Here is a 13,561-nt window from a genome sequence, read left to right as displayed (position 1 = left end):
GGTCAGACTTTTTGGCCATTAACACACCACACATACAAAAGAAACAAACTGCTATGGTTTATAGTTCCCCAACAAATGTCCACCACATATTGTGCAATGTGTGCAGATTTTTACTGATAACTCCTGCTAATGCTGATGGAAAGTTAAATGAAAAAGTCTCCTAAGCATTATGGAAGATACAACCATTTCACTGATGTTAAACAAAAATTAAGAAAAACTGTCTCATTTTTCCTTCTAAGTATAAGGTAAATAAAACTATTTGAATTCTCCTCAGCCTCACTCTGGAAAAGGACAACAGTAATGTACCTTTTTCTTGTTAACTATTAAGGAGTTATGGCAGAGTTTAACAAGGCCAATGCAAATCTAGGGCAACATCTGTCCATCTCCTCCTGGTCTTATTCAAATTATGTTGTCTGATGTACAACGTACTTAAGGAGGAAAAAAGGTAAGTTCCCTATGCTATCCTCTCTACCTCAAGAAAAATAAAAATGAAAAAGTATATTATTTTAAAAATCTATGACTACTAAGCAAGTGAAGAGCCTCAAATTATTTAAGCAGTCAGAATCTAACAAAAGATGACCAAGTCTGAAATTATGCTAATATACAAATGACACATCCAGCCATATTCTTTGTATTCAAAAAAATTCCAACGCAATGTATATGCCACTAAATTTAACTGTCTGGTAGGATTACCTTAACATGAACTTTTTGTTTTCTTTTCTTTTATCCCTTGGGCTGCCCTTGCCACTCAAATAGGTAAGCAATGCTTCTCCCAAGGCATTATATACACAGAACTAAAACAATTGAAAGCAAGATTTAATTAGCACTAATGAAACTACCTACCTCATGTAACGCCAATGAATGACCATATCTAATCTCTACAGAGTTCACAGTGCTGTTCAGTGGAAGCCACTCCTCAGAAACAAGGTCATACCTGTATAAATGAGAATTTGAGATTTTTCTGTGTAATTTATATACAAGTTTACCAGTCCTTCTCAGGATTTGTTAGGAAAGATATATTAATAAAAGTATGAAGACACATTGTTACAAATTATATATAAAAAAATCTTTTATGGATAAAAGTCAAACTTAAGCGGTATACTTTAAACAAATATACTTTTGTTTCTTTACCATACTTCTACGCAAAACCAAGAGTGACAACATTCAGACGGAGCTATACCAATTTATACCAACTGAGGATCTGAGGTGTGTCAAAAATAGGTTTTACAAAAGCTCAGGGTAAATTCCAACATTTCTACAGGAAACCGTCAGTTTTCATAGCATAGTATTTTTTAATTACACTTTCATCATTCAACCATAAAAATTCTCTCTAAACTTAATTTGGCAAGGGAAATCAACAAGAGAAAGACCCCATCACAAAAAAAGTTCATTGGCTTTACATCTAGGGAAGTAGCTATATTTGCAATGCTTACATTCACGTAAAGAAAAATCAGCTTTAAGATAAATCTTTAATGAAGTCTATCCGCATGTGTTTAGTGAGACGAAAAAACAAGGCAAGACTTTGAAAAAGTAGCTAGTGAAAATGAGGATGGACTGCCTTGCAATGATACGTGAATTTTCAAATGACCTTCAAGTATGGCTTAGAGTAACTGCTACTTATGGACCAAACGCTGTCCCAAGTTCTGAATGCATGACTCTCACTGAAGCTGATGGAAGCTATATGTATGCATTTTAGGGCAGAATTAGGCCCTACACCTGTTAGTTTATAACACTATCTGGATCAAGAGGTGGTTTAAAAGCTTTCCACAGAGATTATCAGTGTGCATTTAATGATAATGGTATAAAAGATATAACAATATTCTTCACAACAGTGGGTGTCATCCTCATTTTACAGATGAGGGCACAGAGTTTAAATGACTTGCTCAAAGTCACACAGTGAGTCCGTCGCAGTCTGGTGCCCCATCCATTGGGATATGCTTCCTCTCTTTCTAAGTTCAAATATCCATTTCAATACCCAATAGAGCTTCGTTAAGCAGTCACAGCCTGAAATCATGCAGGTTAAATAGCAGAAACTGTTTTATTAGAATGAGTTAATTCAGATGGCCTCTGAGAGGATGTAGACTCCGCCTCACTGAAGGTGAGGCAAGACAGAACTTGTGGGGCTTATGGATGAATATACAGAGAATAATAATAGTAAGACAGGACAGTGTTGCAGGAAGGTGGAGTAGGCCAGCACTTACTGTACCTCAGGACTCTGTATGAAGTTTTTCCAAAACAAACATTAGTAAACTCATGTTGACAGATCCTAGCTTTGCGCAGGACACAGGTCTGGACACAGTTTGCAGGGTGATATTTTCTAAAATTAATTCTAGACATCTAATATCATCTTGTAGCTGGACAAACAAAAATGATATCAAGGTATTTGGGTTTTACTCACGCTAAAACCATACAGGAATCGGAATGATTGAACATGTAGCCTCCAACAACCCACATTACATTGCCATTGACAACAGCTTTGTGAGACGCTCTGGGAAGCTTTGGACTAGAGTATTCCTCACGAGTCCAGAACGACTGATTAGCTGGTACAGGGAGTGCACAGCCAGGACCTTTTAATGAAAAATAAGTTTAAAATGTTGAGAAACACTGTTACAAACATACGTGTAAGTGACCATTTATGGATAAAATAAAGCTTCAAAAGTAGGAGAGTAAGGATGCAGCTTGTAGCTGTGCCATATTGGGTGGCAATTTCATTGCAGATTTCACAACCTAAGCCCAATGCTTGGATGGTAGACCTCAAAAACATTGAAGCTGGGGATTCAGTAGAGAGAAATCTTCCCTCTCTGACAGTACTCAACCAGTCCTCTAACACATTATTTGGAGGCACAGTGGACATAAGATCTGGGTCCTAATCACCTGTGGCCATTAAACATTCCATAGGTTTTTCCCCCAGGAGTAGAACTGTTATCCTTGATGTTCTAGTAAATTTGGATAATCCCTGGTGCCCTGGATTTGGATAATTTAATTTTGTTTATCTAAATTCCTTCTAAAGTTTCTGCCAATATACTATTCACAATTCCTTCTCTAAACTAATTTGCAGTGTTGCTATATGCTGTCAAACAGCTGCTGTGCTTAACCCTAGAGGTGGCTATATTTCAGTACTATACACATTCACTTCTTAAAGTATTTGGGGATTTTTTTTTATGTGACTGACTAATTTTAGCTCTTAAAATATACAAAGAAAATCAATTTTGTGTGAGAAACTGAACATTGCAAGAGGTGAAATTATAGGTTTTTTTAATTAAAAATGGAGCACAGCTCCACACTTCAGTGTGGCAGTACGTGAACAGAATTAGAAACAAATATGTTTCATGTATTTTTGAGACAAGTTAAATCCTACCTGAAGTCTCAACTTTGCTTTCAGGTACAATCGTACATCCTTACGTCTTCTAAGACCGCATTCACTTGCTCATATGGTCAGTAACTTACTTTTTTTTTTTTAACCTTTTTTTTTTTTTTTTTTTAAAGAGATACATGGTAATGTTTGAGAAAGCAGGATCAAGGCTCTGATGTATGCAGGTGAGCAAGGCACAGCAGGAAGGAGAGTGGAATCAGAACATCTGCTGAGTGAAAACATCTGCCAGATACTATAATCTCTGCAGCATGCAATCCTGATTTAACTGCAAATGTCCCACAGGGAAAAGCATCCCCCCTCTCAGCAAAAAAATCTCTTCCTGTTTATCAAGGCACTTACCTTGCCAGTCTGAATAGCACGAGCATCCTTTGGTCCCATTCATGTTGCACTGACCTCTCGCAGGATATCCACAATCATCTGTGCAATAAGGAATATCACACGCCTCTCCTTTCCAGTGTTCAGAACATTCACATTTAACAGTGTTACTGCCGTTACTGAGTTTGCACTCTCCTCGGCCAGAACAATTATTGGGACACATGTTGAAACTGCAAACATGGGAAAAACTATGTTTGTCAGCAGTTCAATTGACTACCAAGTCTTGCCTCTTATTACACAAAGAGCTGCTGAACAATGTTAATACAAAGGTGTAAATGTTTGTTCTACATGTCTATGCTGAGATAGGATTTGAAGTTATGGGTCTATACTTGTTTTTGGTCTAGCTAATATTTTAAGTAGTAACATTAAGAGCGATTTCTATAACTGAGTCCCAAATTAGATGAGCTGATGAGGAAACTAAGCGATTCACTAAGTTTTTAAAAAGAACAGGAGTACTTGTGGCACCTTAGAGACTAACAAATTTATGAGTCTTCTTTTTGCGGATACAGACTAACATGGCTGCTACTCTGAAACTAAATTCTTAGTGCTCAGCAGAAGAACTGGTACTTTGCTGAGAGTCCCAAAATAACTGACTGACAAGTTATGCTTTTCGGATTTGAACCACCTTTGCAAAAAGTTTTGTTGATTTGGGCCACAATTTAAAGAGCTGGCTCGCTTAACAAGTTAAATCTACAGCAACGCTTCTAATACAATCCATATAGATGTCAGTTATTTATAATGAAAATAAATCACCTCAACACCACTACAGTGAAGGATTTCATCAGCTCACATGAGGGCTTTGTGGTAAGAGTGTGATTTATGTATCAGAAGTAGTTCCAATTACACTTTATTCTAGGACTCACTTAACAAATGCACCACAGGGTGCATGTCAATAACCCAGACACACACATCCCCTTGAATCATGGTGCACACAGTATTCAAGTGGAATCAACTATGGCAAAACTAGTCCTCCAGTATTTTTAAGCAATATCTCTGTTACAGATTCACATTCAGGGGGCCTTATTCTTTATCAAATCGTGGATAACTGATGTTTCATTAACCACTGACCTTGCATTCAACAACATGAATCAAAGATAGGGGTCACTATCCAAAACCCCATTCTCCTGTACAGAGGCTCTGACTTCCTCATTTCCCCAGGGGTGCTCGAACCCCACTCCACCCCAGGTCCCGCACCCACCCCACCGCTTCCCCCAAGGCTCCATGCCATCATGCCCCCGCTCTGCCCCTCCCCCAAGCACGCCCTGCCCTTGCTCAACCTCCTCCTGCCCAGTGCCTCCTGAACACCGCTGAGCAGCTGATCACCAGTGAGTGGGAGGCGCTGGGGGGAAGGGAAGGAGCTGATAGGCAGGGCCGTCGGTGGGTGCTGAGCACCCAGTATTAATTGGCACCTATAGTCCTGTAACAGCTTACACCAACTGCACCAAGACTAAATGAAATAAAAGGATTTCACTCTCCATTATAGTAAGGGTCAGAGTGAATTTCAAAGCTTGACTTTGAATTCCAACTCCAGCAACAATACTCTGAGCTGGTTATAATACATCCAAATTTAAAAACAGAAAAATCCTTGCATCCTTTCGATTAAGGACACATTAGAAGGAAGTCTCTAACCCATAACACACAGAACAATCAAAAATCAAAACAAGTATTTTTTATTTTATTTTTTAAAAGAAAATTTTCTGAAATGAGATTGAGCATGTAGAATTAAGGGAAATTTAAAATACAGCTTAAATATAGCAAGTTTATATCCACCTTCTTTTAAGGGAAGGTAGTTCAGTCGTTAGCGAATTTATTCATTGCATTGTTATGTTGGAGTCTCCCACCATAGTTGATGTACGAGAGTCAGTTTGTTTCAGTGCATCTTGTACAAATGTAAACTCACGAGGGATCCACAGATGCATCCACATCTCAAGCAGACATGGCCTCATATTTTTGCCACAGCCTGCTTTCTTCACTCACACTTCTCTTTGGCTTTTTTCGGTTCTGCCATTGTTATTGTCACAATGTAGTACTGGCAGCTGCCAGTAGATGGTATCATGGTTTTTGGTATCAGAGTGAACAAGATTTTCAAAATTAGATGTCTAAAATAAGGCTGCTAAATAAGTTTTGGCATGACTTTAGAAAGTGCTGAGTATCCTCACCTCCCACTGCAGTCAGCAAGAGCTGCTGGATGCTCAGCTCCTTTTGGAAAAAAAACAGACCACTTACTTAGGTGCTTAAATATGGATTAAGAGCCTAACTTTAGGTATCCAGTTTTGAAAATCTTGGCCAGCGGGTTTAAGCAAAGGGCTCTCTAGCAGACAAAATGTATTAAGTCAAAGGAAAGCCTGGGAAGACACGGATAGCTTAACTGTAGCTATACCATGTTCCTCTGGGTAAGCAGCACTCCGTCCACTCGCTTCTGACTTCTTTTCCTATTTAAAACAGTCCAATATAGATAGCTGGTTCACATGACAAATGCATTTCACGGGTTGATACACATTTAACAACCAGGGATGCTTAAACTTTTCCCGTGGGCTCTGTAGACAGTCATTTGCAACTGAATTTCTTCAACCAACCAACCATTAAATGTTACCAAGAGCTAAAAATTCCTGCACATGAACACCAATTCACACCCACAGTAAAACAAATCCCACGCCACACAAAATCCTCAGACACAACTATACTGAAATAAAATTCAGACCCACAAAAGCAAGAAATTCAATTAAATGTCCAATACCCACGAGAATCTCTACTAGCATGTGTACACCAGCTTCTTCTACTTATGTCTCTAAAGTGACCATTCTGCAAATAATTAGCCCATTAGGGAATAGCCTAAAGGTATTTAAAAAAAAACAGCACCAAGCATAAAGTACACTGTAGCAGATGTTCACGAAGAACCAATGCATAATGCCTCTTAAAATTATAAACAGGAAAAGTGAGGAAGTTTTTTCATCGTCATTAGTCCCAGAGGGGTAGCTCTACTAAGGCAGCCCGGTAACCAACTGGAACTAAGATGGTCTGAAGCTTTTTAAGAGATGCCCCCACACATTTCTCTTTACTGTAGGTTTAGTCCAGTGGCCTGAGGGAAATTCTTGTGTGTATGCAGGAATGTAGGGAGGAGAAAAGAAAAAGGTAAAGTCATATGCATAAAGGGGATAAATTCTATTGATTGCATGTAATTGTAGAAATCTAACATTTGCTCAAAAATAGTCACTATTACTCATGTTGCATTTACCCAAGTTTACAATCCACATGTGAGATTAATGCTAGTGACAGAATATTAGACACCTAACACAAATTATGTGATTAATTTGCCTCTTGGCCTTCCAAATAAGCTATTTATTAACTTCATGTGTTAAACCATCCATTACAAAAAGTTCACATGAGCATATTTACTTTTCTAGAAAAGGTAATGAAGGATTAAAACTTAAATTAACTTCCAGTTTCATGTTTCAAGGGCAGCTGCAAGTGCCAAAAGAAACAAACAAAAGACATGAATCATAGGACAGGAAGGTACCTCCTGGGTAATTGAGTCCAGATCCCTCCTGTCTCAGGCAATGCTATCATGCCATCCCATTCATAAACATATCAAGCTTTGTCTTAAAACTAGTTAGCTTGTTTGCTCCCACTTCTCCTATTAGACCGCTGTTCCAGAACCTCACTTCTCCGATGCTTAGACGCCTTCTAATTTCCAATCTAAATTTATTCCTGACCAGTTTATCCCCATTTGTTCTTGTGCCAACATGGTCTTTCAGTTTAAATAGCTCTTTTCTGCCCGCTCAGCCTTTGCTTTGCTATGTTGACCAAGCCAAGCTCTTTTAGTCTTCTCCCATAAGATTAATGAGGAGTCCAGTAGCACCTTAAAGACTAACAGATTTATTTAGGCATAAGCTTTTGTGGGTAAAAAACCCATTTCTTCAGTTGCATCTGAAGTGGGTTTTTTACTCAAGAAAGCTTATGCCCAAATAAATCTGTCAGTCTTTAAGGTACCACCAGACTCCTCGTTGTTTTTGTGGATACAGACTAACACAGCTACCCCTCTGATACTTGGTCCATTAAGATTGGTTCTCCATATCCCCGATCATCCTTCTCTGCACCTGTTCCCGTTTGAACTCATCTTTCTTGAACGTGGTGACCAGAACTGTACACAGCTGTCCAGGCCTTGTACTGTCTTGCCAGTGCCTTGTACTGTGGAATTCATACTTCCCTGTCCCTAATGGAAATACCTCTCCTGATCCATCCTCGGAGTGCATTTAGACTGCTCTTTCAATACACAACATTTAAATTTCCTCAAAACCATTTGGAAGAAGTATTACTTACTTATAGGTGATGTTGAACCCTGTCAAATTATAGGCAGCATCACTAAAGAAATGGAGTAGGACATAGCCAGAAGTGGCTACAACTTCTGGGATTGTTTCATTGCCTTCCCTCTCAGGAACAATAAGACCACTGAAAAAGAAAGACAATGTACGACGTTACATATACAGTCATGGGAGCATAACAATTATAGTAATTCCACTATACACGTCTCAACTATGTGTAAAAAAATAAATTCAAGACACAAGCCGGATGATTTCTTAAATTTGATCACTTTGAAGTATTACATATTTACAATAATAATCAAAGACTTTAATATGGAAATATCAGATTTAGTGTTTTGTTGAAGAAACTCCTTAAAAATATCTTTTGGGGGAAAAATGATAAAGCCCTTAATTCCTTAAATATACCCTGGATTTCTCCAAAGCAATTAACTTAGTCTCACATGACATTCTGATTTAAAAAAATTGCATTACATAGAATTAATAGGACACAATTAAATGGATTAAAAACTAGCCGTTGACAGTTCTCAAAATGTGGTTGCTAATGGGAAGATATCAATGAGTGGGACATTTCTAGCAGGCTCCAACGGGGATCAGTTCTTGGTCCAAAGCTATGTGACATTTTTATCGACTATCTAGATGATGCTAAAAAATCTTTGCTGGTTTTGCAAATGACAAAGATTGGTGGAATAGTAAATAAAGAACACCAATTACTATTACAAAGTGATCTGAATCTCCTCTTTATATGCTCAGAATCCAACAAAATCTATTTTAAATGTAGACTAATGCTGGGAACAAAGAATGAAGGATGGGAGACAGTGTTGGAAAGCAGCAACTCAGAGACTATGGGATCATTATAAATAATCACCTCAAGATGAGCTCTCAGTGCAATAGTGTGGCAAAAAAAGGGGTGCAATGTGATCTTTGGATGTATTAGAAGGGGAAAATTAAGTAGAAGTAGGAAAGCAATCTTGCCTTTGTAGACACAACATTGACAGGACTGCTTACTGGAGTGCTGTGACCAGTTCTGCTCTACGCATGTCAAGAAGAATGCTGAACCCTTCAGTATTTACAAGGAAGGACACAAAAATAATCCAGGGGCTAGAAAATAAGCCTTATGATGAAAGGGTTAAGGAGCTCAATTTATTTGGCTTATCAAAGAGAAGGGTGACAGGTGACTTGATCACTATATTGCATTCTACACATGGAAAAGATATCAGATACCAGGGGCTTTCAACCTTGCTGAAAAGGCATAAAAAGATTAAATGACTTGAAAGCTGAAGTTCAACCTTAAAATAAGATGCAATTTCCTAACAGTGAGGGTAATTAAACATTCTAACAGCTTACATGGGGAAATTCTGGTTACCTGCCAGAACAGGAGTTTTTGTCTTGTCTTCTTGTTCTTGTGTTGTATAACAGGAGTTCTTTGTGTTATAAAATGTACTGTCCATATGTGTATTCCACTCGAGGTATGCATGTGCTCCAGGCACCTGAGACAAAGACTTTTCATTAAAAGTGTCCATTGGTCCACACCTATGCCCATCACCTCCTTGTGCTCCAAATCAAGGGCACAAGGGGTGGCGCAGAATGACTGCCTCTCTAGTTCTTCTCTACCACAAATCACCTCAGGAAAACATCCAAAGAAAAGGGGAAGGAGAGACGGTAGTGGAATACACTTAGGAACCACATATCTCAAAAATTTCAGTTACTGTAACGTAAGTAACCTCTTTTCTTCGAGCGATGGTCCCTATGTGTATTCTCCTCGAGTTGACTTCTAAGCAAAAAGAAAAGGAGTACTTGTGGCACCTTAGAGATTAACCAATTTATTTGAGCATAAGCTTTCGTGAGCCACAGCTCACTTCATCGGATGCATTCAGTGGAAAATACAGTGAGGAGATTTATATACATACAGAACATGAAAAAATGGGTGTTATCATACACACTGTAAGGAGAGTGATCACTTAAGATGAGCTATTACCAGCAGGAGAGCGGAAAGGGGGTGGGGGAGGGAGGGGAGAAAACCTTTTCTAGTGATAATCAGGGTGGGCCATTTCCAGCAGTTAACCAGAATGACAGAGTGACCAGACTCGATTACAGACCTAAAAGTAGCAATTCTTCAACAAAAAGACTTCAAAAACAGACTCCAACGAGAGACTGCTGAACTGGAATTAATTTGCAAACTGGATACAATTAACCTAAGCTTGAATAAAGACTGGGAGTGGATGGGTTATTGCACAAAGTAAAACTATTTCCCCATGTTTATTTCCGCCCACCCCCCACTGTTCCTCAGACGTTCTGGTTAACTGCTGGAAATGGCCCACCCTGATTATCACTACAAAAGGTTTTCTCCCCTCCCTCCCCCCCCTCCCCACATTGATGCTGGTTCCACCCCTTCAGTGGCTGGCTGTTTCAGTGCATTTTTGGCTCCCTGTGCCAATGAGTGAGATCTGTTCTCCTTTTGAGCTCCATACTCGGGCGCAGAGTATTGCCGGACTTGGAGGGTGTAGGGGAAAGAGGTCTTCTTCCTAGACGAAGATTTAGAAGGGGATTTCTCTCACTTTTTGTAAGTATTCTTGCTCTTCTCCTCCTGTTTCCTAGAGTCCTTAGCTCTGCCCTCTGTGATTCCAGAATCGGGTAAAACCATGCTCAAAGGGGCACTTCTGATAGCCTGCAGCAGATGGACATGGGGTCTGATGACCCAGGGTTGGACTAGGGTCTCATTGACCATTCCATCTCCTGAGCTGAAACTCCCAGGACTGATGGGTTCAGAGGGGAAAAGGAGAGGCAGATTTGCACTGAGAGCAGATGTTGGATTCCCCAAGGCAATGAATGCTAGTGTCGTGCAAATCACTAACCAGGATGACCCTTGGCAGGTGACGTGTAAAAGGCATGCCCTGGCTAGATTACATCTGTGTCTGACCATTTTCTCAGTATTACGTGGAAAAGGGTAGTGTGCAGTCCGCTAAAAATCTGATTGTCATGATTACTGAGTGATGTTTACATGGGAAATAGTTCATGGAAGATGGAAAATGCAGACTATTAGGTTGGAAAACTGTTGAAGAGAAACTTGTCATCTGAGATGTGGCAGGATCTCAGGGCTAACACATTCAACATTAAGAACAATGGACCTCCAGGGAGACAGCACTTCATTTACTGTCTGTCTACACGGAGACTTACGTATTGACGAAGACAAATAAACCTCAGGAGGGTTCTCTGAAGAGGGGGCCACCTAGATTACGAGACAATAGCCTGTAACTGTATGAGAACAGAAGACATGGCACAAGGGGTTATCCATTAGAGAGGAGAAACTCTGCCAGCAGAGGTGTCTTATGAAAGATATAGCTTCAAGGACTACTCATTGGGTGAGAAATACCTTACTAGACAGGAAAGTAACTTGTTAATAAGTACAGACCATCCTTTGCATCTTATGTTTTTCTTTACTGTAACCTCATGCTTCCAGATCTTCATACTTGCTTTTATTTGAATCTTTATCTCAAGTTCTGTTAAATAAACTACAACTTGGATTTACTATAAACCTAACTAAGTGCCTTGTGCTACGGACAGCATTGAACTCAGGTGAAACAGTGAACTGGGGAGCATTGCTTCCCAGGAGGCAGAGGATCAGGGTACATTGCTGGTGTTCAGAATATAAACGACTGGGCACTCAAGTGTAACAAGTGTGGTATGCAAATAGAGAGCTTGCACAGAGAAAGATTGGGGCTTTTGGAGCCTGGAGAGGAGTGCTTGTTTTGCCAACAGCTGGTCGGGGAGAGTTTCTCCTGATGGTAGCGATTCGCCCCAAACATCTAGGGTAACCCCACAAAGTGTCACACCACAGTTCCTGAATCCTGAGATCTTGGGCATATTACGTGACACCAAAGAGGAAGGGGGACAGGGAGGGGGTCAGAGCCCCCAGGCCCATTCTAATGCTATTCTAACAAAAATATATCTATTAGAGAACAACTGATTACAAGAAAAATGGATTTTTTAACAGGAATACCAGCAAAGCTATGGACACTAAGAAGTCTAGTCTAATGGCAGGAAAAAGGAACAAGAGAGGCAGGCAGTCCATGTGCCCTTTAGGCCCTCTGTTTGAAGCATGAGGTGGTGAAAGGCGCAGGCATGGACCAATAGACACTGCCAATGAAAAATCTTCTGGTCTTAGATGCACACAGTGCATGCACACCTCGAGTGCAACACACACAGGGACCATCACTCGCAGAAGTAGTGGTGGTCTCCATTGCCTGGAATCTTTAAAAGAGACTAGATATCTTTTTAAAAGATGGGCTTTAATTAAGCTTTGGGAGATATTCTATGCCCTGTGCACAGCGTGGAGTGTGGCAAGGTGTCAGATTGCATGATTGTAGTGGTCCCTTCTGACCTTGGAATCTGAATATATGAATTCCCCTTCTCATTCCCTGCCTTCATGGGCCATGGGGATCACAGGCTTGCCTGCATTGCTCTCAGCATGCTCTTAACACTTTAAGCTCTGTCCTAAGACAATAAATAATAATACCACCTCACCCTTATCATAGCGCTTTTCATAAGTAGTTCTCAAAGTGCTTTACAAATGAGATCAGTATCATTATGTATAATCAAATCTCATGCTTCAGGGCTTTTGCTGGTCACCTATAAGGATCAAGAAGGATCTGTATTTCCCGCAATACACAACTGGCCAGATGTACTCTGGGTTTTTCTCTCCTCCTGCTGAAACACTTATAGGCCACTACGAGAGATGGGGTATAGCTACAGTACTAAAGTCATTGGGCTCAAAATAGGGGTACCTGGGTAAAATTTAGTGGCTGACACACAGAGGAGATCATACTGAATAATCTAATGGTCCCTTCTGGAATGAAATTCTATTTAAAAAAAAAAAACAGTCTATGAAATACACTATCCCCAAGAAATAATTACATATCTCCAACGGCATAAGAATGTATATGAAACAGTCACTGAGGTGAAATTTCAGAGTAACAGCCGTGTTAGTCTGTCTTTGCAAAAAGAAAAGGAGTACTTGTGGCACCTTAGAGACTAACCAATTTATTTGAGCATGAGCTTTCGTGAGCTACAGCTCACTTCATCGGATGCATACCGTGGAAACTGCAGTAGACATTATATACACACAGAGACCATGAAACAATACCCCCTCCCACACCACTGTCCTGCTGGTGATAGCTTATCTAAAGTGATCATCAAGTTGGGCCATTTCCAGCACAAATCCAGGTTTTCTCACCCTCTGCGCCCCCACACACAAACTCACTCTCCTGCTGGCAATAGCTCATCCAAACTGACCACTCTCCAAGTTTAAATCCAAGTTTAACCAGAACGTCTGGGGGGGGGGGGTGGTTAGGAAAAGGCAAGGGGAAATAGGCTACCTTGCATAATGACTTAGCCACTCCCAGTCTCTATTTAAGCCTAAATTAATAGTATCCAATTTGCAAATGAATTCCAATTCAGCAGTTTCTCGCTGGAGTCTGGATTTGAAGTTTTTTTT

The 13,561-nt window shown here is 40.0% G+C and overlaps 1 protein-coding gene across 1 annotated transcript in view; it reads right to left on the bottom strand.

Annotated features, from left to right (window-relative positions):
- The window catches only part of ATRN (attractin), a 276,680-nt gene that overhangs the window by 165,539 nt on the left and 97,580 nt on the right, over positions 1–13,561 (bottom strand). The window contains exons 4-7 of the mRNA XM_073342975.2: positions 8,069–8,197; positions 3,713–3,918; positions 2,399–2,567; positions 844–934 (exon numbers count right to left, since the gene is read on the bottom strand). Coding sequence (XP_073199076.1) covers positions 844–934; positions 2,399–2,567; positions 3,713–3,918; positions 8,069–8,197 — 595 coding nt within the window. The remainder of the gene's footprint in view (positions 1–843; positions 935–2,398; positions 2,568–3,712; positions 3,919–8,068; positions 8,198–13,561) is intronic.

The sequence above is a fragment of the Lepidochelys kempii genome, chromosome 4 (assembly GCF_965140285.1).
Source record: "Lepidochelys kempii isolate rLepKem1 chromosome 4, rLepKem1.hap1, whole genome shotgun sequence".
Taxonomy (NCBI): Eukaryota; Metazoa; Chordata; order Testudines; family Cheloniidae; genus Lepidochelys; species Lepidochelys kempii.
This window is presented reverse-complemented; position numbering and strand designations above follow the sequence as displayed.